The sequence below is a fragment of the Erpetoichthys calabaricus genome, chromosome 12, assembly GCF_900747795.2.
Source record: "Erpetoichthys calabaricus chromosome 12, fErpCal1.3, whole genome shotgun sequence".
NCBI classification, from domain to species: domain Eukaryota; kingdom Metazoa; phylum Chordata; class Cladistia; order Polypteriformes; family Polypteridae; genus Erpetoichthys; species Erpetoichthys calabaricus.
Genome location: NC_041405.2, coordinates 126464880 through 126490163, shown reverse-complemented (window position 1 = coordinate 126490163; position 25284 = coordinate 126464880). Strand labels below are relative to the sequence as shown.

The window sequence follows — 25284 nt, the reverse complement described above, 5'->3', positions numbered from 1 at the left end:
AGGAAGTTGCTGCCATCACCCCTACATTGCTTGCGGATACCTTTGCCAATATGGAGCACCGTGTCGATCTGTGTTTGCAAGAAGGAGACCATTTCCAACAGTGAATGCGATAGGATCATTTACATCTATCAAGGTATGTACTGTATTATTTTTTGTTGCTATCACTTCATTATTACGTAACACATCATAACTGGAGGCCCTGCCCATTAGAATCTCCCTGTACAAGTGCAATTCTTCTTCTTTCGACCGCTCCGGTTAGGGGTTGCCACAGCATATCATCCTTTTCCATATCTTCCTGTCCTCTGCATCTTTCTCTGTTACACCCATCACCTGCATGTCTCACTTGCCACATCCATAAACCTTCTCTTAGGCCTCCCTCTTTTCCTGGCAGCTCCATCCTTAACATCCTTTTCCTAATACAGTGGAACCTCGATTTGCGAGCATAATTCGTTCCGGAAACGTGCTCGTAGTCCAAAGTGAATTTCCTCACAAGAAATAATGGAAACTCGAATGATTTGTTCCACAACCCAAAACTATTCATATAAAAATGATTAATACAAAATATAAAGTAAAAATACATAAAACAAATTAATCTGCACTTTGCCTTTGAAAAGAATCATGGCTGGTGTGAGTGAGTTTCTAAACTCTTGTGGGATTGCACCCAACGGGATGGCACGCGGAAGAGCGTCCCAAAGCAATCGCTGTCTCCCAGTGCTGTAGCAGTTCGCCGTAAAAGTGAATCCGAAAAGATCACAGACATGCTATAAGCGCCTGCCGTCGATGGGTGATACAAGGAACAAGGAACATTATAAATGCGCAGGGCCCTGCCTGACTGTTGTGTCTGTGTACAGGAGAGCGGCAGATCCCGCTACAATAAATAACCGCGCTGTTGCTGTTTCAAGCTAAATAAAGCTGGTGTTGCTAAAGTACTGAGACTCAGCTTTGTGTTTTAGGGTGCAAAACGGGGACTCACACGTCACAGCACACACGCGTGTGTGCGCACACGTGCGCTTGTGTGTGCACAATGCTAATGCTGCAGTAAACAGTATACGCTCATATGGATGTTGACTATATGAGTGAGGCATCAGACGGAGAATAGGAGATGATTACCCACAATCCCGCAGCGAGAGAGAGAGAGAAGAACCATCAGCTCAGTTGTGATCACATGACACTCAGCAGACAAAGCGTATACATATTGCTCGTACTGCAAGACCTCGCTCGTTTATCAAGTCAAAATTTATTAAAAATTTTTGCTCGTCTTGCAAAACACTCGTAAACCAAGGTTCCACTGTATACTCAGCATCTCTCCTCTGCACAAGTCTAAACCAACGCAATCTCGCCTCTCTGACTAAAAAAGAAACTCATCTGAACACGGTCTCATTCATTCATATGCAGGATTTTTTCCCTGAATGCCAGCAGTATTCATTCACTGGTATGTCTTTGTTACAGTAAGCAGTTGATAAGAAAGAAATAAGCAACTTGTGACAACTGTGCTAAAAAAATGGGAAAAAAAAAAACAAACTTGCAAACTAATACCTTTAATTCACCACAATTTATTGAACATCCCAGTATTCAGTGGGATTTGTCAAAAGAAAAAAAATTAAACATAAAAATTTTAAAAATATATGTTCAACAGTCTGTTGAATTAGACTCGATCTCACTTTCCTGACTTGGCAACCTGTTTGACGTTCTTCGGTTTAAACAAATCTGAATGACTTGCAGCCACAGACCTGCCGGTTACGGGGAGTTAGTGGCAAGTACACTTCAGAGTAATAACAGAAGGCAGACCGCTGCTCTTTGAGCATTCCAAAGTGAAAAATGTCACTAAACTATTATATCATCAGGGAATCCCATCTCACCAACTATGCTAAATTTCAAAATGTGTTGGAACTATTTGCAATTATAAAAAGTCATTCATAGCCCTTCTTTGATAATGCTCAACTGACGCTCTTAACTAATCATTGACTACTCCTGATCTTTAAAGTCAACAGAACAATTTTGACCACCTATGCATGAGTAAATTACTTTTTCCTCTTCAACTTCTATATTTATTTTTCTTTTTTGAAGAAGAACTTCAGTGCGATTGAATATATTCAACAAAAAAGGTTAGGGTCCCAAGAATGTGTTTTTTTTTTTTTTTTTAATTATTTACTAGTTATGACGGTAAATCAAAAGTAATGGCAATTTGAAAATTACACTAACTGAAACAGACTGAAGCTGATGCAATACAACACGTTCACAGTGGCCTATGGGTAGCACTCTGTCATTAGTTTAGTTAAAAGCAAAGTTAAATGAGCATGGATGCTCCGCTGTGGGATTGCTGAGGGTTGTCCTTATGACACAAAAACTTGTCTTCCACTGGGCCTGGAATCATGTTCTTGGTTTTAATCGAGAGCTTATGAACTCGAGGTGCAGGCTACCACATCAATATAAGCAGGCCTCAGTTCCTTTTCACAGCAAATGGCAGTACAGGCACACACCATGGCTGACAGGAGAAGAACAACAGTGACATTAGCAGAGAGTGAAGCACACCGCACAGGCCACCCAGTCGCACGTCAGCTGAGAGATACACAATGCAGAAGCCACAAGCATGGACAGCTGCCTGCTTGGGTCACTACAGCAGACTGGTTGTTTTAATTGTAACTGAGAGTCATTTACTCGAATCTCAAAACAAATTTACCCACACAGTTATGCCATGAAAAAGAACAAAATGTGCAAGCTCACCTCAGTGTTAACCCAAAATTCTGAACCGTTTCACTGACAATGAATGACAAACAGTGAGATGGCAGGATGCTGACACATACACATGGCCCAAATAAAGAGTCATTTCGCAGCTCGCTAACCCTGTGGCTCATTGTCTTACCAAGCAGCCTCCATTGGATTCACACAAAGTGCATGGCATGAATTTAAAGAATGGTATCACAGAGCTCTTCTGAAAGCAAACAGGAAATCTAAGTGCATGAACCACTTTTCTACGAAGACCAGAAGTTTCTTAGGTAAAGGTTTTACTGTTGTTATATGTGATACAAATTTCTGTTCATTCTGTGTTATTATATGAGGAATGGCAGAATGTTTCCAAATTTGCAGTTCAGAATGACTTCCATTGCACATCTGTGAGATGGTGTTTTACTGTAGAACTGGACCGAACATGGACTGTGCCACAATAAGCATTAGGGCACAAAAGAGGAAGACTGAAATGACCAACTACTTGACCCACCAAGTATGCCAATGCCACAGCTATTCTTCTCAAGGTACTTGGAAATCTTATAGTTGCTCAGGGTCCACATATGGCTGGGGGTGAAGGTCTTCAGGAATTTAATGCCTTAACCTACTTTGAAATGTCAAGTCACATCATATAAGCTTCCACTGCTAACCAAGACAAATGTCAGATAGTGTTATCTAAAAAGTCACCTGCAGATTATGCTATTACTTTATTTTGAATGAAGTTGCAGTAATTTTATATTGACCTCTCTTTGGCATATTGCCAGCAGCATGTCGAAATCTTAGCTGTGCTGCTGCTGTCAAAAAAGTACAGATATGCCACCTTGAGCTGGCCCAAAGGTCAAAGGGTGTTTTATGTGTACCAGCCAAAGGGAAAAAAGTGTTTGTCAACCTGTGTTCTATTATTACTACTAAAAAAAGAGGCCAGCAAAGTGGCCCAGTAGTTCTTGTCAATGCCTTTCAGCTCCAGTGACCTGGTTTCAATTCCTCTGTCTGTAGTTTACATGTTTCTCTGGTATATCCAAAAGATAAATCGGTTAGGTTACAGAAAGTCTTAAAACTGGTACAACCCACAGCTCAGGAGTCCTGCATATACCAGTGCAAGAACACAAAAACCACTAGGCGATCCAGCTTGAAAATCGAGTATGCAGTATTTCAAATGGAATCATACAATGTTCCCTCCATAACACATAATCTGAGGGAAGACAGTTATACAAGTTAAGGGGTGTGTGCTTTGGACACTAAGGTGGACCCCCCCCCCAGGTCATAGAAGTATGGTAATAATGTCCATGGTACGTACACAAAGGAACACTGAGGGGGGGGAAAGGGTTGTCAAAGTATTCGGATAATGAGTGGGCACCGTTAGTAAAAGTAAACTCACTGGAGAAATCCCATTGATCTCCAGACTCTGATGATGCAGAGTGGGTGCCATTAAGAAAGTAAAAGTGTGCACACTGCGTACACCAAGGGGTGTGCACTCCTTAAAGTCTGTGGTAGATGCATGAAAAGGTGCAGTTTGTTCAAGGTTATCGAAGTCTAACAACAACAACTACCCACTATATGGACAATGATAGGCAGACATCCATCAAGTCCCCATCTAGGGTTCCAAATGGGTTTTCACCGGCTCTAACTAGGGGACAGGCAATTCAGCAGTGAGACAGGGATATCTGATCTTACAAACAGTGGGAGGCTAAGAGTGTTGGCAAAATGTAGATGAGTAGGGTATGGTACGTGGTCCCAAACTAGAGAAGTGGTACCATGGTGTCCTTTCAATGGTAAGCACTGGCAGAAGGTAAATCTTAGGCCTGTTAGATAGCAGCAGACTGTTCCATGCAACAAGGATTCACACTTTGTTGCCTCTTTATGGCAGCCAGCATTAAGGGTGTCTGAGAGGTCTAGCTATTTAAAGTGAAGTGAAAGCTGTAGGCTTTAGGGACAGTGAAGAGGACAGACTGAGCTGGAGCTTAGTGCCCCTGGATCTGAAGCATTTCTTTAATTGGTTAGGTGTTTGCACAGTACTGTAAGTTTTCAGAAGAAGCGTGAAGAAAGCATGAGCTGGAAGGCAAAACAGGCCAGGGACCAGTGGGTTTGTGCAGTGCATAAGTGGATGTGCCACCCTGTCAGTAGAGAAGGACACATGGCCCAAGTAGTCACACCTGCAAATTGATGAAGTTTTTACACCCTTGAAAATAAAAGGATGCCAAAAAAATTCTTCAGAGCAATGCATTAGGGGAACCACTTTTGAAACTCAAGAGAACCATCACATGCACTTCTAGAAAGACCCTTTTATTTAGATTCGTATCAGGTTCCTTAAATTGGCATAAACAGAAAAGAGATTTGTGCAATTGCAATGGTTCTTGATTTTAACAGGGCATTTGCTGCATACAATAATGCCAGTTGAGCTCAGGTTTTCTTAACTTGTTGCGTCTTGGTAGGTTGCCATACTACTATACATTACAGATTTTGGTTTTCTCCACATATTTGCTTGAAGCACAAAGACCCAAACTCATTGGCAAAGAACCCTTCCCAGAATTAAATGGTTCTTTGTCAAGCAAAGACTCTGAGATGAGCCCCACAACCCCATAGAGTGCCATTAACAAACCCGCTTTTATAAAAGTGTAGTTTGTGATCCACTTGCTTTGAACTTTGTGCTCTCCCTCCCTTGCAGTTTAAAAAAAAAAAAAGTGCTGTGTTTGTAAACATTTGGCCTCCTTGAACTTATTCTGTGTGCGAACAGCTGCCACGCGGACATCCTCCTATCATGAAAGGAAAAATGGGCTCAGCAGATGGATGAAAAATTAACAGTCTTTGTAAAGCAGGATTTTGAAGTGTTATTGAACTTATGAACAGAATTAAACAAAACAGACTTTTTTTTTTTCTTCAGGGACCTCTGGTGCCCAAGTCCTGATCTTTCTGACTCCACTCCCCTCTGCTTTTCGATCTGTCATACATGTACTGCCCCAAGGAGGACACAAGCTCTCAGCTTTTAGAAATTGGATAGAAAATCGGCAAGTCCATATTTCCTCCTGGTCTTTCATCCAACATACATTTATGACTCGGCTGAAACGCTCAAAAACAACAGAGGATGCCACGATCCTGATATCTACAAATCCTAGATGCCCCTGGGTTAGTAGTTCTCAAACTTTATGCCAAGGCCCTCCAAAACATGGCACAATCTGGACAGGGCCTCCCCCTAATATAAAGCCCAATGCTGCAAAGCTGAACCTGGATTTGAAATGTTTTGAAGTACCACTAGATATATATATATATATATATATATATTTTTTAAATTTTAAATTGTTAAGTACTGAACTCTTACTAGCAACAATTAAAGATGATATTTCTTCACAGTCCCCCCAGATCGATTTGGGAAATTTTAACAAGGGATTTTTGGTAGTTTGTTTTATGGGTCTGTGTTTTTTTAATTTATACTCGCGTACAAGTCGGGTCTTGAAACCCGAAAAAATCAATCATAAAATTATACTTATACGCCCGTTCAAAAATGCAACATTTACATTTTTTTTTTTTTTTTAAATCTTCTTGCTTCCTCCAGTCTCACATGAGTTTCTCAGACACATTGAATTTTGTTGCAGCAGCGCAGTTACCAATTTCTTTTGCTGCTTCAATGACTTAATTTAAAACCAGCTTCATTTTTTCTTCTGATCGAACGCTCCATCATAGATAAGGGATGCTCTTATGATAAAGGTGTATGAGGGTGTGAGATACAAAAAACACAGATCAATGCAAACGTTGCTTCGGAATAGATTAGGTATTACCGTGTGGTCACATAGGCACAATACATAGGAATAAAAGGCAGTGTGCTCCAATCTCTTAGACCAATAGCGTGAGTTTTCTGCATTCGACTTATACGACGACATTATAAAATACCAGAAATTATGCAGTAAAATCAAGCCCCGACTTATTCGCAGGAGAACTTAAACACAAGTATATACGGTAATCAGTGGCTCAAGACCCCAACACCATATGGTATAATGGAAGAAGCTATATAATTATTATTATTAAAGATAAAATAAGTAGGCATTATATAAATTTCCATGTAAATACCAAATGCTTTTTAAAAATGTAAATTTTTTTTAATGTAAAAATCAGTAGTGTGATTTGATATGGAATTAAAAAACAAAGACCATTCTATACTTCACATTTACAGAAAGTACACGGTTACATTTGAATTCAGATCAAAGCAGGAGTAAAGAAATTCGCAAGGTGCATAAAAATTATAGTTAAAAAAAAAGTGAGAACTAACTCACAGGTGGCTCCAAGTGAATGTAAAGGCCGAGCCTGCTTCATGGCTGTCCAGTTCTGCTTCTACCTTCAGCCTGTTCTTGAATTTATTTTTTTTTAGGAAGGACGAAGGTTACTGACTCAAGGCTTTGAGGTGTTTTGATGCTGTATTAATAACACAGATATGTTTATTATAAATATTTGTAAACATCTGTCTTTCATCCTCATTATATATGTTTTTGCTCTACTGTGCCGGTTTCTAAAACTGCTCTGAAAATGATCCAACAAACAAATAAGCAAAACTATGGCAAGCCAAATTAACATTTAGAGATATCTCAAAATGAATTTTATGATATCTGGAAATGCATTTTAGATATCTCAAATTGAATTATAGATATCTAAAAATACATCTATTTTAAGATATCTAAAAAGAATTGTATGATATCTCAAACAGATTTCAAGATATCTTGAAGTGATATGCTGTACATTTTCAGATATCTGAAATGCATTTCAAGATATCTTAAATGCAATTTGAGATATCTTGAAATATGTTCATGTGCATTTTGAGATATCTCAAATACATTTCAAGATATCTTAAAATACATCTGCAGGCATTTTGAGATATCTGAAATACATTTTCAGATATCTTAAAATAGCTTTGTGCACATTTCAAGATATCTCAAATACATTTTCAGATATCTTAAAGTAACTTCCTGCGTATTTCAAGATATCTCAATTACATTTTCAGATATCTTAAAATAACTTCCTGCGTATTTCAAGATATCTCAAATACATTTTCAGATATCTTAAAATAACTTCCTGTGTATTTCAAGATATCTCAAATACATTTTCAGATATCTTAAAATCACTTCCTGTAAAATTTCTTATACTTTCAATGGAACTTCCTGCCTATTTTAAGATATCTTGAAATGCATTTAAGATATCTCGAAATGCACAGGAAGTGATTTTGAGATATCATGAAATGTATTTGAGATATCTTGAAATGTGCAGGAAGTTATTTTAAGATATCTTGAAATGTATTTGTGATATCTCGAAATGTGCAGGAAGTCATTTTAAGATATCTTGAAATGTATTTGAGATATCTTGAAATGTGCAGGAAGTCATTTTAAGATATCTTGAAATGTATTTGAGATATCTTGAAATGTGAAGGAAGTCATTTTAAGATATCTTGAAATGAATTTGGGATATCTTAAAATGAGAAGGAAGTTATTTTAAGATATCTCGAAATATAATTTAGATATCTTAAAAAGCATTTAAGATATCTTGAAATTCATTGTTGTTTCAGATATCTGAAATACATTTTTAGATATCTAAAATTAATTTCATGATATCTTAAAATGGGTCTCTGCTCTATTTCAGATATCTAACAATGTATTTCAAGATATCTAAAATTGTATTTCAAGATATCTAAAATGCATTTTAAGATATCTTTAAAAGGACACTCAATTATTTCAAGATATCTCAATAGCACTTTCAGATATCTACAATACAATTTAAGATATCTCAAATACATTTCGGGATATCTCAAAACAGCTTCCTGCCCATTTTCAGATATCTCAAATACATTTTCAGATATCTCAACATCACTTCCTGCTCATTTCAAGATATCTCAAATACATTTTAAGATATCTTATAATAAACAAGAAGTCCCATTGAAATAATAGGCAATTTTACAGGAAATGATTTTGAGATATCTTGAAATGCATTTAAGATATCTTAAAATGCATGAAAGGTCAATTTAAGATATCTGAAAATTCATTTGAGATATCTTGAAATGCATTTGAGATATCCCGAAATGTATTGCAGATATCTTAAAATGTAAAGGAAAGTATTTTAAGATGTCTCAAAGCGAGTTTCAGATATCTTAAAAAGTAAATTACATTTTAAGATATCCGAAATTCATTTCAAGATATCTCTAAATGTTAATTTGGCTTGCCATACAAAACTAAAAAAACTAACATTGGAAGGAGAGATGCTTTCTGTCAGGGTATTTAAGACAGCTCTCTTCTATGTTCTTTTGCAAAAATCCATTGGTCTTGAATTGTCGCACCTGGGCAGTCTCTATCCTGGCATAGATCGGCTCAGAGCAGTGGAAGCAAGACAGAACACCAGGGGCATGAATTACCAAGGGTGGCGGGCACAGAATTGGATAATGCGGATGGCTGAGCAAAACAGAAGTGGAGAATGAGAGACAAAGCAGTAAAACCGAAAACACAGCCTAGCATGGAGGTTCGGGATAGACGGTTGTCATCAAAGTACGTTAACTGAGCCTAAGCTTACTTAGCCTCCCAATCCGATTACATTGGGCGCATTCATGCTGGTATAGCTGTAATCGTTAGACCACTGTATAACTAACCGTCCTTTTTAAAGCCCACTGCCCCTCTCTCTGGTTGAGAACTGCAGCACTCGTCTAGACCTACACTGATACCGACCCACCCTCATGCAAGCAACTGCAGAACATTTTCAGTTATGAATATTAAAAAACCATGAGAATCTGTAAAATCGGAATGGATTTTTTATTTTTTGAATGTGAACTTCATCAGGGGTGCTGTGGCCCCCCGAGAATGTGGCAGACCCCATTTTGAAAACTACTGTACTAGACAACACTGCTTATCTAAACAGAATGCAATACCGATAGAGATTAAGAGGCTGCTGGAAAAGAGCAAATGTCAGAAACCACAACATAGAAATCAATCAAAACAGGGTTAGGCTATAAAAGAATGCAGAAAAAAAAAAAAACAACTTTCCATGTTAATATACTGAATTGGGAGGAAAAAAAAAAAGCACAAGATGCGCCCAGTGCATTCAAGTAAAAAGTGGGACAAGCTGAGCACTGGACGCTAAAGAACGCCTTCTGTTCTCAGAGTAGGAGTCTGCAGTCTGGTAGGTAGGCCTCTGTTCCTCAAGGCGCCCTTTAGCATCAGCCCCACACGACACTATTCCTTTATCATTATTTACCGCAGCATAAAACTAAACAAAGTCGCCTCCTGGTGCACTTTGGACAACTTGTGTGGTTAAGATACAGAAAACTAGGACACACTGTCCCATGGATTGGTGGGAGGGTGATCCAAGGTGAAACACATCAATCAACATTTATAACAAAGAGCCAACAATGTCTGATGCAGTCTAAGGTGCACCCAAGTCATCATCGTCATTGCAAAGCAAGAGGTTTAACCATTTTGAGCAGCTTACCTGCGGCTCCTGCGGTCAGATTGATCATTGCCTCAATGACCGGGTGGATGTGAACAGTCTGCAGGGACATCTCTGCCTGCATGTCGAGGAACTCGGCAAGATGATGTCTCAATTTTTAGCTGCAGTAAACTTGAAGGGAGGAAGAGAAAGGGAAGTTAGAAGTAAGAAATACAACTAACAGTGTACACTTTAGCACAATATAAAAATCAGTGCACTCTCTAAGAACAGAGCTGTCAGAAAGACCAATTCAAGTTTTCCTTAATTTCAGTTATGGAAGTTGATTTTCACTCAAAATTCTGACTATTATTTGATGCATGCAAGAAAGTGACCAGATTGGTACCACACTTGTCACATGTATGCCTATGCCAGGCAGTTCATAATCACTGTATTCAGCTCTTAAAAAAAGATTATTAAATAAAATCAACTGACTGGGAGGATCAAACACCAAAAAGTGCTCAATTCAAGGAATCAATTCTAAAGCCTCAGGTTACATTTAGATTCGTTGTTTTGCAAAGCTTTGGCCAACTTTCTAAATCTAAAAGTGTTGGGAGACTCCTCTTGGATATTTAAGGTTAGAGTCCCTTTTGATGGAGTCACACTTTACTTCACATCCTCCGTGTAGCCCACGGAAAACACACTCAGGGCTAAATACAAATATGCAAGGCCTTCTTTAAACATAATGTGCTATAGTAATAAGTGCTATTATCACACGTAAGTACAACTCAAAAGTAAAATTGAATTAAAAATATAAATAAGGTAAAATGGAAAAATCCAAGGTTTATAAGTCTCCAATAGTTAACACAGAGAAAGTCTATGTCTGATATAATATCATATGCTACGATCAGAGAGAGGAGAAGAAAATAAACTTTAGTCTGTATTAATGCCAGCCACAGGGGTTGCACAAACCAGTGTGTTTCTTCGTGCCAGTCCTACGCCCAGAAAAATGGGGAGGGTTACATCAGGAAGGGCATCCAGTGTAAAATTTTGCCAAATCAATACCTGGACAACAATTTTGGATGAGAATTATTTGTGTATGATGAAAAGAACTAGAAAATTCCATGTTGCAGTGATCATGACAGCAGTGGTATCCTTAAGCCTTTTCAGCATGAAAAGTAGCTGCCATGTGACAGAACACCAGAAAGAGAAATGGATTAATGACAGTGTAATATCAATCTACTGTGTTCTCAGAGGTTGTACCGTTTGTTACCTTTCTGAAAAGGGGTTATTGGAGCAGATACTTTTAAAGTCAGATGTCCTTTCTCACACCAGCTTCCTTTAGTTCCCTTTTACAACAGGACATGCAAGAGGAACAGTAACATTGTATCCTCCGGTCACAGGGGAATAGACAAAAGCAAAAAAAAAAAAAAAGATGCATTTGTATTGCTGTGGACTTTATCTACAACACATCTTAGCTCATGCTGCAAGGAGACGCACCTCCAACAGTTCACCACGGTGCAAATCCTTGTACCGTGAAAAATATCAATTCAAGTCCACAGCAATACACTTTGGTGATGAGGTTGGGATTTGCCCTGAGGACAGGTGCAGTGTAGTGGTGATGTTGTGCCCTACAGGTGAGGACTGAGAGCAACAGACCTCAGCTAACCTCGACAGGAAGTTCTCCAATCACAGGGTTCAGAAATGGACTGTTTGATTAAAGGAATTTTTAGAACAATTTAGAAGAGAAGAGGCCATTGAGCTCAAAGCAGCTCATCAGTCCTATCCAGTTAATTCTTTCAAAATAACATGAAATAGAGTATAGATAGACCCTAAAGTCCTACAGTCTACCACACAACTTGGTAACTTATTCCTTGTGTCTGGTTCTGTGTGAAGAAAAACTTCACAATGTTTGGGCAAAATTTACCTTTAAGTTTCTAACTGCGTTCTTCAAGAACTCATTTTAATGTAACAGTCTCGATCTACTGTAGTAATTCTTGTCATTGTTTTAAACACTTCAATTATGCCTTCTCTTAATCTCCTTTTGCTTCAACTGAAAAGGCTCAGTTCTTTTAATCTGTCCTCATAACTCATCTTCTACAGTCCTGGAACCGACCTGATCGCTCTTCTCTGGATTTTTTCCAGTGCTGTGTGCCTATTTTGTAGCCTGGAGACCAAAACTGTACACAGTACCACAGATGAGGTCTAACCAGCATGTTATAAGTTCTCCTGTTAGCTCATGCTGCAATCAGACAGGTTCTTGCTGGAAATTGTGAATTGGCGACGGACTCCCAACTGCGCAAATCTTTGAACTTTGATGCTCCGTGGTGTCAGTCAGCAGTGCTATAGTACTGCAAATATTTAGGACTGTCTAGCAGTTGTATTCTAAGAAGACATACTTATAACTGCAAATAAATTCAAAGCTTAAAATACATGATCATGCAGTGTTAATCTGTTGCAAATGTATTATAAATAAATTATGAACAGGCTAAATTAAAAAAAAAAAAAAAGCAATATTTTTTGAAGCATTTAACAGTACTAGCCTAAAGTAACCTATTCAATAATTTCAGATTTTTTTAAGTGCAAGAAAGTAAACTGCTGTCTCACTAGGTTTTTGAAATTGCGGCAACCAACCTGAGACCAGGCCTTGTGCTATGGTCGGCCTCACTCCAGCTTTATATTCGTTTACATTATCGAGCTTACCATGCCCTGGGAGGATGCAATGGAGGAGGCTTACGAGCTCAAGAAGCCGAGGTATGCTGAGCTTGTAGGCTGCAGAGCATTCATAGCCACACCAACAGTAAGGCAGCTCAACAAACTAGGGGTGTGAGGTAAGGCCCACCAGAAAGTTGTCAAAGACCTCTACAGAACTGCTGAGCAGGGTAGTTGGTCCCTCTGGATAAACAGGAAAGACTCCACCTGGGCCTTCAAGTGAGTGTATGGCATCTAAGGGATGAGCCCAGAGGTGAAATCTGAAGGTATTGTGTACCTATCGGTAAAATATTGAGGAAAGAGGGTGCCCACTTGAAAACCAAGAAGATACCACCACTCACTTGACCATCCTGCAGAGTCCGTATGGTGAAGGAGTGATCCCACTGAGCAACACTGGAACTGTTACAGTCTGAATCAAAGGCTACAAGTGTACAGAAGATGAGCTTGCAGAGTCTATGCAGAATGTTTCAGGTACACAATTAAGAAATAGTAACATTCAGTCCTGTGCAAAAAAGATACTTTGTTCTTTGAGCATTTAACAAATAAGTGTTATAAGATGCGAGATTACAATTAGGGAAGTATGGAAACAGGCATTCCAAAAAAAAATAATCTTGCATCTCTCAGAGTGCCTTCTGTACAACTGAATATTTTAAAATCAATCCCAAAAGACACAGGCAGCCAGTGTGATGATGCTAATACTGGTGTATGTGCTCAAATGGTCTTTTTTCATCAAGATTCTCCTTGCTGCAATTTGAACAAGCCGTCCCAAACAAACCTTTATTTTGTGAATGATGACAGTGTCACCTGCAGCATGAAACACTTGAGGAGCCACTTTACGTAACATTCATTTGTGCCTCACTTTGGTGAGGAGCTCACATTTACAGTCACACTGGATTGTAAACATACAGTAAGAGAGGCTTCCTTTGCACTGATGAGAACTACCAGGTGGGTCTAAATTTACTTGATTGAAGTTTATGCATCCACTTCTATTTAAAAGATAACAGAATATAATATCAGAGTACACAACTTAGCAGGCTGTCTACTGCTACACCCACTATAAATGTATCTGGTTACCATTATGACCAGAAAAAGCAAAACAAAACAAAACCACAAACACTGAAGGTGCATTAGTTAACAGCAAATTATGGAGTTTCCTAATCCAACAAATCCCTCATCATGAAAGAACAATAGCCAAGATTTTGAGCCCATAGTGTTTGGGGTTTCAGTCAGGGGCACTAGAGTATAACATTCTCAAATCGTGATCACAGGTTTTTCTATTATTGTTTTGTTATATTAAACATTTCAGACAGAATGTAATTAAAACAAAACAGACAAATGATCTCCTCCTATACCTCCAGGAGGTTCAGAGTATGTTCATAACTGTGCTAGCCTTTTAATTAGCTTGTTGATTCGGTGGGCCCCTCTTGAAGTGATGTTACCAGACCAGAGGGTAGAAAAAAAATCACACTACCCATCACGGACTTGTAGATGATGTGAAGAATCTAACTACCTACATGAATGGAGCATAATCTCCTAAGGAAGAAGAGCCTGTTCTGCACTTACTTATATAATTCCTCTGTGTTACAAAACCAGTCTGTCATTGATGTGGAAAACCTCTAAATCCACTCCCTGAATGGTGACCGGACATAAATGCTCTTTGGTATGTCAAGTCAATACCCAATTCCTTGTTTTTGCTGATGTTAAGTTGTAGACAATTTTTTTCTCCATCAAGAAACAAACGTTCTTCACCGTGAATCCTGTACTCTCTCTCATCCCCTTTATTAATACAACTCAAGTGCAGAATCATCTAAGAATTTCTGCAAGTGACATGACCTGGTGTTATACTTTTAGTCTGAGGAGTACAGAGTGGTGGTTCCTTGTTCCTTGTGGTGGTCCAGTGTTGCTCGTGTCTGTATCAGAAAGACAGTTCTAAAGTTTCACAAACTGCAGTCTGCCTGACAGGTAGTCCATTATCTAGGACAGCATAGGCTTTTCCACCTGCACATCTCTGAGCTTATCCCTTAGGGATGGCTGGATCGCACTAAAGGTGCTGGAGAAATCAAAAAACAATTCTCACAGAGCTGCCAGCTTGGTGCTAGTGAGAAGCAGCCTTGTGGAGCAGACAGAAAATTGCACCCTCCACTCCAATCTTTGTCTGATAGGCAAATTGCAGTGGGTCCATGTCTCTCAAAAGTCTTCATGCTGTGAGATGTAAGTGCCACTGGTCTGTAGTCATTGGGTGATGAGGCACCTGCCTTCTTTAGAATAGGAACACTGCAGGATGATTTCCACAGCAGTAGTACTTTCTGGAGCCTTAGAGACAGACTGATCAGATGAAAGGATACCACAAAGTTGGCCCGCAGAGGCCTGGAGAACTCAAGTTGTAAAATTACACTGACAGATATATATTATCCATCCATCCATTTTCCAACCCGCTGAATCCGAACACAGGGTCACGGGGGTCTGCTGGATCCAATCCCAGCCAACACAGGGCACAAGGCAGGGAACCAATCCTGGGCAGGGTGCTTATTGCTACAAAAATGTAGCAATCTATCACAAATAAGAAAAGCTCTTGAGCACTTCCTGAATGTTTGACTGTGATGGCATCTAATGAGCAACATGGAAAAGCAGAGAGACAGGATCAGAATTCGGTACATCAGACAAGCTTAAATTATAAAGCAACTGTAAATTCATTAGCAAGAAACAAATTCAAGGGTCAAAAGTAGAAGCAGCATGAGAAACACAATGGAACACTAGTTGTGACTTGATGTAAAGTTATTGAAGATTGCGCACTGGTGAGTCAAACCTGTGATGTTAAATACTCCATCATCAAATCTAATGAAACAGACGTCTACTAACCAGCAAATACCTCAGAAAGTGTGTGTCTTGGTAGCTTCACATGTTGGAACAACTTGCCATTATTTAATCTGATGCAAGCATGGAACACATCCCTCTAGGATACTATAGGCAATACCTCACAGAATCCACATCACAATAGGAGTCTGTTGCAAGAACCCTTGTGAATGGATTAGAAGATCCTGATTGAAGATGGCACTCCAATTACAATCCTGAAATGCTATGACCTTACTGAACTTGGAAGAACACTCATTCATGGGAATGTCCAAGTTACTGAATACAATTTTTGGGTTCAGATTTAAAAGGAAAATTAAGGTAATGAAAAGAAGGGTTTCAGATAAGGTGTTAAGAAAAAAAATGCATGCAACTTCTGTCTTGTCAAAATCTTGACAACATTTATCAAGACTTCTAACTATTTCTGGTCTGTGGTGGTTTTACTTCTAATGGAATAGGGTTCACTGATTTTGATATTGCAACTTCATTTTCTGAAATAATGTTTTGGGGGTTTTGAAAAAAAACAAAACAAAAATTGAGAATTGTCTTATGAAATTCTTAGTTCATTTTTGAACAAACGATGAAATGAACAAATCCCTGGAAAGAAACCCCCAACACATCCACAAAGTCATACTCTGTCCAACTGCAGTCTACTCTATTTAACGGATCAAATAAACATCAGTGGTGGTTTTGTTATTTCCAAATTTAGACTACAGAGCATAGATGTGCTGCCTACAAGAATGAAGAAAGTTGTGCAACTTCTTACTTGAACCAAATTTGTTTAGAATTTGCATTCTTAAATGATGTATTGTTTTCTTAACTAGCAACCAGTTAACAAGATGTCATCACCCCTGCAGCCACTTTTTAAGCATGTACCTTTTGAGGGTCCACAGATCAGGTTACGTATTTTCTTGGATAAAGCAGGTGGTACATTATGTCAAACTGGGTGACTAATATTGCCGACCTTGTGTACAGTAATCAGATTTCCTCAGCCAACAACTAGATATTATAGGACATGACAAATTACATGACTCCCTGATGACTTGCCAGCACAGTTTCACATTTCCAAGTATTGCATGCTCATCCCTTGTTCTGACAGCCAACAATGTGCTGCACAACAGAGCTGGTTCTGAACGAATGCTTTCCAGGATGGTGCGCTCAACCTCAATTCTGGACACTTTACTTTTTTCCATTCTATTGCAGTATATAAAACAGACAAGTGAGCTTCTCTTCTGCTTGGGAGGTCCAAAACACCCGTGTTCCTTATTTCTTGTTGCTGCATTATATCCTTCCAGCGGAGCACTCATTGGTTCTTAACCCTCTCACACACACAGTCTTCTCCTATGACTTAAGGCAATACTTCAGACCATTTTGATTTAATCAGGGCAAATTGCAGACTGGTTGGATCGAGTCGCAGGGTATGTCACACTACATGCCACAAGAGCACACTGCACCCGTCTCCATCTCCCTAAGATAATGCAAATGAAGTATGCGACTGCAAATCTCTGGAAAAATTGTACAATATGACAATGTCTTAAGTGAAACAAACTTAGGTTGAAATTTCTAACAAAACCAAAATAAGCCTTCTAATTATTTCACGATTTTTGCTAGAATTACAACAGAGTCGTAAAATAGCCAATTAAATAACAACTTTGACATTTTTACGTAGACGTGTTTACACAATAAGCCAGGACATGTGCGTCTATGTGATATTTTTTGCTGAAACCCAAATAGCACTGGGAAGAAAGGAGTTCCCGAGGAAGTTTGGGGGTCTTTAAAGTGAACATCCTGCGTAATCTGCTAAAGGTACACTAATGGATGTCATCAGCCAAGATGTTTTCCAGTTTCTTCGTTACCCTGTGATACATGTTTATTGAGTTATCCCTCTTTTTCTATTAAACTACTAGAGATTTTTTGAATTTTGATTTCTCAGGTCACTAAATCAAACCATGCAGATGTTAAATCCTAAAAGCCACGATAAAAAACACATTATCACCATATAACCAACACCTTCTACATTTCAAGTTTTGGAATTTCGTTAGATAATAGAAATAGCATGGAGAAGTTGATTATGTAGAAAACCTGCAGCCACCATAGGCCACTAGGACTGGACCGGACTGAGGACCACTGGCCTAGAGAATGCTCTACACCTTACCTAATGGGAACTTTAAACTTTCCTAAGACCGAGTGCTGAAATTAAATAAGGTACTTAGCAATTGGAAGCAAGCAAAGAAAAAGGCAAAAAAGCACCACAGCCCACCACAGAGTGTGTCAGTTATTCACATTCAAGCTACAGTTGTGTTTTTTGACATAATACAAAAAGATAACATTCTCAATCCCACTTACTCCAGTTCAGGGTCCCAGGGGTCCTGAGCCTACAGTGGTGTGAAAAACTATTTGCCCCCCTTCCTGATTTCTTATTCTTTTGCATGTTTGTCACACAAAATGTTTCTGATCATCAAACACATTTAACCATTAATCAAATATAACACAAGTAAACACAAAATGCAGTTTTTAAATGATGGTGTTTATTATTTAGGGAGAAAAAAAATCCAAACCTACATGGCCCTGTGTGAAAAAGGAATTGCCCCCTTGTTAAAAAATAACCTAACTGTGGTGTATCACACCTGAGTTCAATTTCCGTAGCCACCCCCAGGCCTGATTACTGCCACACCTGTTTCAATCAAGAAATCACTTAAATAGGAGCTGCCTGACACAGAGAAGTAGACCAAAAGCACCTCAAAAGCTAGACATCATGCCAAGATCCAAAGAAATTCAGGAACAAATGAGAACAGAAGTAATTGAGATCTATCAGTCTGGTAAAGGTTATAAAGCCATTTCTAAAGCTTTGGGACTCCAGCGAACCACAGTGAGAGCCATTATCCACAAATGGCAAAAACATGGAACAGTGGTGAACCTTCCCAGGAGTGGGCCGGCCGACCAAAATTACCCCAAGAGCGCAGAGACGACTCATCCGAGAGGTCACAAAAGACCCCAGGACAACGTCTAAAGAACTGCAGGCCTCACTTGCCTCAATTAAGGTCAGTGTTCACGACTCCACCATAAGAAAGAGACTGGGCAAAAACGGCCTGCATGGCAGATTTCCAAGACGCAAACCATTGTTAAGCAAAAAGAACATTAGGGCTCGTCTCAATTTTGCTAAGAAACATCTCAATGATTGCCAAGACTTTTGGGAAAATACCTTGTGGACTGATGAGACAAAAGTTGAACTTTTTGGAAGGCAAATGTCCCGCTACATCTGGCGTAAAAATAACACAGCATTTCAGAAAAAGAACATCATACCAACAGTAAATATGGTGGTGGTAGTGTGATGGTCTGGGGTTGTTTTGCTGCTTCAGGACCTGGAAAGCTTGCTGTGATAGATGGAACCATGAATTCTACTGTCTACCAAAAAATCCTGAAGGAGAATGTCCGGCCATCTGTTCGTCAATTCAAGCTGAAGCGATCTTGGGTGCTGCAACAGGACAATGACCCAAAACACACCAGCAAATCCACCTCTGAATGGCTGAAGAAAAACAAAATGAAGACTTTGGAGTGGCCTAGTCAAAGTCCTGACCTGAATCCAATTGAGATGCTATGGCATGACCTTAAAAAGGCGGTTCATGCTAGAAAACCCTCAAATAAAGCTGAATTACAACAATTTTGCAAAGATGAGTGGGCCAAAATTCCTCCAGAGCACTGTAAAAGACTCATTGCAAGTTATCGCAAACGCTTGATTGCAGTTATTGCTGCTAAGGGTGGCCCAACCAGTTATTAGGTTCAGGGGGCAATTACTTTTTCACACAGGGCCATGTAGATTTGGATTTTTTTTTCTCCCTAAATAATAAAAACCACCATTTACAAACTGCATTTTGTGTTTACTTGTGTTATATTTGACTAATGGTTAAATGTGTTTGATGATCAGAAACATTTTGTGTGACAAACATGCAAAAGAATAAGAAATCAGGAAGGGGGCAAATAGTTTTTCACACCACTGTATATTCAGTCAGGAGAGACTGGCTAAATGAATTTATGAGTTTCAAAGCTGGGGAATGCATTTTGGAAGGATGGTTCACTTACAGTGCCATCTCAAAGCCACAACAGCAAAAACAACAAGCAAATGAAGATACAAATTTTTATTCTAAACTTAGCTTGTATTAGATAATCATACAGAATATAATCCACTTCAAGATCTGCCAATACAACCCCACTGGAATTCGTCAAAGATGTGCATAAGTCCAGCAGTTAGGACCCTCACTGACTCTTGATCTTCATCTCCATGTCCCTCTCCTCATGTCTATGAGCCGAGGTGCTCTGGTGCTCAGGCTGTAGTCTCCTCCAGGTGCTGTCAAAGAATGCAGAAGTTTGGAGGTTGGAACATCATGAGGGTACCATTCAAAAGTGCCAGGTCAGCAGTGGTGGTGGTGCTGTGCTCCAGTTGTTTTTTCTTGTTCCCAGTTGCAAGGGCGTTGCAACGCCTTCATAACTTTAAAATAATATTGTTCTGGTACAATAAACCATTTAGTGTTTAAAAAGTATGAGAAATCTCTTGAAACAAAATTTTCTCAGGGTTTCTCCTAGCAGAGCTCAAGAAATACATTTCATACTGATTGGCACAGCATACAACTGAAAGCAAAAAGTAAGATGTAGGATATAAAGAGGATTTCACATAAGAGATATATGAAAGCAGAATATTTCATGAGCAGAGTATCTATAGGAATGCAAAGCTTATTGAAAGCACAAAATCACAATGACATATTGCAGTCAAGCACAGGCCCACACACCATCACAGTCTGAACATTAGAACAATCTGGACGAGAACAGGCCACGCAGTCCAACAAAGATTGCCAGTCCTCCAAAATAACATCTAGTTCTGAAGGGCCCTAAAGCCCTACGGTCTACCACACTACTTGGTTGCTTATTCCATGTGTCCGTGGTCCTTTATGTGCAGAAAAACTTTCAATGTTTGTGTGAAATTTACCCTTAAGTTTCTAACTGTGTCCCTGTGTTCTTGATGAACTGTTTTGAAAATAACAGTCTCCATCCTTTGGACTCATACCCTTCATAAATTTTAAACAGTCCAATCATGTCACCTCTTAATCTTCTTTGGTTTAAACTGAAAAGGCTCAGCTCTTTTAATCTTTCCTCATCTTCTGTAGCCCTGGAATAAGCCTAGTTGCTCTTCTTTGGACTCTTTCTAGCGCTGCTAAGTCCTTTTGGTAGCCTGAAGACCAAAACTGCACACAGTACTCCAGATGAGATCTAACTAGGGTGTTCTAAATCTTGAGCATTGCTTCCTTTTACTTGTAATCATCACTCAACCAACTCAGCATGTCTTGGGGGTCTGGGAGGAACACTGCAGTAATCTAGAGAAAAACACAAATAAGGGGAAAGTACGCAAAACCCCTATGGACCAAAACAACCAGGCGTTGACTTCAGACTTAATTTGTTGGCTCTGTGAGGCAGCAGCACTACCCATCGAGCCACTAGGCTGACCTACAATTGAACACCACCACACTGAGCAAATAGGTTTTATTTTTAGCAGTAAAATCAACAGTTCTAGATTTATGTTTTAAGCAAAACATCCCTAAGATGTGGTATTGGAAAAGCAGCTCTTCATAAAAATAAATTGTATTAATATGCTAGTATATGTACAAAGTACCTGGTCATTGCCAGTTCCATTCCAAGGAAATGAAATGTTACACAAATAGATGACAAGGAGCTGAAGCAAGCAGCGCAACAAATCGCAGGCAGGGGTTCAATCAGTCCAAACATCCTGGCTGAGTAAGCAGCGTGGCCCAGGGGTCAAGGCACTGACCTTTAAACCAGAAGGTTACAAGCGACTCTTAAGTTAGTTACTTCAGGAGTCTATACTTAAATGGTCACCAAAAAATAAAGAAGGCTCTATATAAAGACGGCTCATTTGAAATTTACAGAAATAAAGAAAAATTTAAAATCTATTGACACCATAACTCCCCGTACAATGAAAAGCCAACGCTCAAAATAAATTAAGGGAACATTTAAATCACATATCGGATCTCGATGAATGAAATGTTCAAGTGGAAAATCTTTACCAAGTAATATCGAATAATTTGTTGAGAACAAAACGATGTGACAACAGTCAATTGAAACCAAAACCACCAACCCATCGAGGGGCTGATTCAAAATCACACTGAAAATTAAAGTCAAAACTTGAAATCATAGGCCGATGCAGCTTTGCGTGAATTTCACCATGGCAGCTCATAATGCGACTCAGTAGTGTGTATGCATGTATACACTCCTGCCAATGTCTGGGCATGGCCCTGATGAGAAGGAGAATGGTATCCTGGGGCATCTCCTTCCAAACCTGGACCAGGGCATTAGTGAGCACCTGGACAGTCTGTGGTGCCATTTGTCAGAGTCGGATGCACCGATACGCAACGTCCCAGAGGTTCTCAAGTTGTTTCAGGTCTGGAGAACATGCAGGCCAGTCAATGGCACCAGTGCCTTCATCATCCAGAAACTGCCTACACACACTTGCCACAAGATGCTGGGCATTTTCCTGCACCAGATGGGACCCAGAGCCCACTGCACCAGTGTAAGGTCTGAAAACAACTCAGAGGATTTCATCCCAGTACCTAATAGCAGTCAGGGTACCATTGCCTAGCACATGGAAGTCTATGCGACACTCCAAGGTATGCCTCCCGAATCCATCACTGACCCACCACCAAACCGTTCATGGTGGATGATGTTGCAGGCCACATAACATTCACCACGGTTTCTACAGACTCTCTCATGTCAGTTGCATGTGCTCATTGTGAACCTGCCAATAACAAAGCTGCCAACTGTGGTATTCTCTGGCGAATGAAAAATTGAGCTGCCCAGTAATGTGCTGTGAACACAGGTCCCACTAGAGGACATTGGGCCCTCATGGAGTACGTTTCTAACAGTTTGGTCAGAAACATGTACACCAGTAGCCAGATGGGCGTCATTTTGTAGGGCTCTGACAGTGCGCCACCTGTTCCTCCTCACAAAGGAGCATATTTTTGCTAGAAACACATCACACATGTATTAATCCATAGTATTAAGGCTGAACAATCATGGGATCTTCCAGAATTTTCCAGACATTTGAAGCTGACCCATACAGCTTGATAAGCCATACTGGCTATCTGTGGGAGAACTTCATGACCCCCGACGGTGTCGGTGATGCTGATACTGCACTGCCTCTAAGCGATTAAGTGCAAAGTAACATCAGATAAGACGAACTGCCTGACTGCCCCATTTCTGAAAACGTATCTGTAAAAGAAACATTATAAATTCCATCTGAGCTAAACACACAGTATGGAAAATATTGATCTTTATACACCTTCACCCCTTTAAGATGGTGACAGGAGGAGGACAGAGACTGCTATCTTACACACATCACTTCTCTTGTAATTCAACTGCTGTCTTACCATGCTCATCAGCAGCACTCTTAAAAATCAGATTTTTTTAATGGCACTTTATGGTACCTTACTGGGTTGGGTGGTTCATCGTTGGGCTACTGCTTGACCAAAAGCCATTTCATTCTGGGATGGGTGCTTTGCATACGACGTTGGTTCTTTATGCTTTGAAAAAATTAATATGTTTAAAAAAATTTTTAAAAAAACCCCCCTGAAATCTTGAATGTTGGGTAGGCTACCTGGACACTAACAGATTAGGAAAACCTGCACTTAGCCGGCGTTAGTATATGCAGTGAGAGTTCTTATAAAGTCAATAACACACTGGGATTTCACAAATCTGTTGCCATCTATTCACGGCTATTTACTGTATTGAACTTGTTATGGATCTAAATAAACGGAGGTTCTTTCTGGAACCTTTCTTGTGGGTGGGCCTTTCAGGAATCAAAAATGGTTTTCCCCCCCCCCCCCCATTGCACTGCTGTGAAGAACCACTCTGGGCCCATCATTTTTAAAGGAGTACATGGTAATGCCTTAAGAAATCCTACAGGATTTCTTGTTGTGGTCACAGAGAGAGTCAGCAGAGCTCACAGTTAGCTTACACCTCCTCTCCTCTTTGTAACCTTTTGTTAAGACACAGAGAGAAGAGCTAAGGAATAAGAAATCCCCATGTAAAGGACTGATTGTCTGTTCGTTATTAAACAGGATAACACACGTCCTAGTAATATTTAAGAACGATCATTAGTTTTCTATTCAGAAGAGGCAAATGATGAAAAGCACTAAGCCATTATACGAGTATACTAAAACCTTCTGCTACCTTAAGTGAAGAGAGGGCCCCGAATAAAACATTTAATCATTCGAATCTCTTACACCCAAACATCAAGCGCTCCCCACCACAGTATAATCAAGACGTCTCTCATTGCCTTCAGCTATGAACCTCTACTTTGCACAGGGGCAAAAACAACCCCCCTTAAGTGGAGGAAACTAAAAAGAGCCGCAATTAAGATATTAGTTGGAATTAAATTCTGCCGCCAGTAGAGGGGTCCCCAACAACAGAGTCGAACTGCGAGGTCAGTCGACGGCTGTGATGTTCGGACACCGGGCTGTCGCCTGGCCGCAAAGTTTCTCCTAGCATGTCTGTTCGAACCCCCATTGAACAAAACGCCGCCGTTCATCCTCGCGTTTCATTGGCATTAGCAAAAATTGAAAAATAGAAACATTTACAAGAACATAAATGGTAGCGCTGTTGTAAGATGGTCATGGCTTAGAGTCTTGGTTCGTCCATGGAGTGCTATATACGTAAATGTAAAGAATGATTATTATTATTATTATTATTATAAATGGCAACACAGTCAAATAACATGCACGTACTCGAAACAAACAGCGTTAGTGTGCTCTGAAAAGAAAAATACAAAAGCTTGAAACATTTAGAACAGCTGAGGCAATGAAGTCGAGCAAACTGAAGTGCGGACCCCAAACTTCACGCTTACCTGCCTGCAAACGAAAGTGGTCAAATCCGAGCTGCTCTCTTCTTTATTTATCTGGTTTTATTTATTTTATTTAAATACCACTCTCGGCCACGTTGCTTAGATCATTGAACCGAAACCCTCGATCCCACTGAAAGAAGCGCTCAGACGCGCTGGGTTGCCCGTATTTAAAGAGTCGGATTCCCAGCTGCTCTCGCGCTTACCCCGCGTCAGCGCAGGAGGAAGACGATTTGTTGTCGGCGTCAGGGATTTTGTTTGTTTGTTTTAGGAGGACACTGGGAAGATGCGATCGGAAACAGTTCACTCCTTGCTGTAACTGCTGCTGCCTGCATGACTAGATCGGGTGTTCGCAGACTTTGTCCTATTGCTATGCTCGCACGTAACAGCTGCTTTTAACCCAATTACTATTTCCCCTTTATTTGATTTGTTTCAGCCATTGTAAACTTGTTTTATACAGTGTGATCACGAGGAATAAGAGACGATCCAAGCCCTCTTTCTCTGTCCCTCTAGAATAATAAGGAACATTAATTAGACAGGAACAAACGCCGGATGGGACACGCAAGAAACGAACACTGCAAACAGCCCAGCTATGAACTCAAAAATGTAAAAGTCAGGGGCGAGTGCGCTAACGTATCAGATCCTTCAGTTATTTAATTAATGTAACTTTCATAATGTGCAGAAAGTTCTTGAGTTTTTGTTTTCGTTTC

General features: G+C 39.8%; 1 protein-coding gene across 2 annotated transcripts in view; it reads right to left on the bottom strand.

Annotated features, from left to right (window-relative positions):
* LOC114661543 (mitochondrial ornithine transporter 1-like) overlaps positions 1-24910 on the bottom strand; it is a 58746-nt gene extending 33836 nt beyond the window's left edge. The window contains exons 1-2 of one of the 2 annotated variants that reach the window (XM_028814676.2): positions 24581-24910; positions 10177-10305 (exon numbers count right to left, since the gene is read on the bottom strand). In XM_028814676.2, the coding sequence (XP_028670509.1) occupies positions 10177-10258 (82 nt within the window). In that variant the 5' untranslated portion in view covers positions 10259-10305; positions 24581-24910. The remainder of the gene's footprint in view (positions 1-10176; positions 10306-24580) is intronic. The other variant, XM_051935216.1, reaches the window with a different exon arrangement.
* Between the last annotated feature and the right edge of the window lie 374 nt (positions 24911-25284).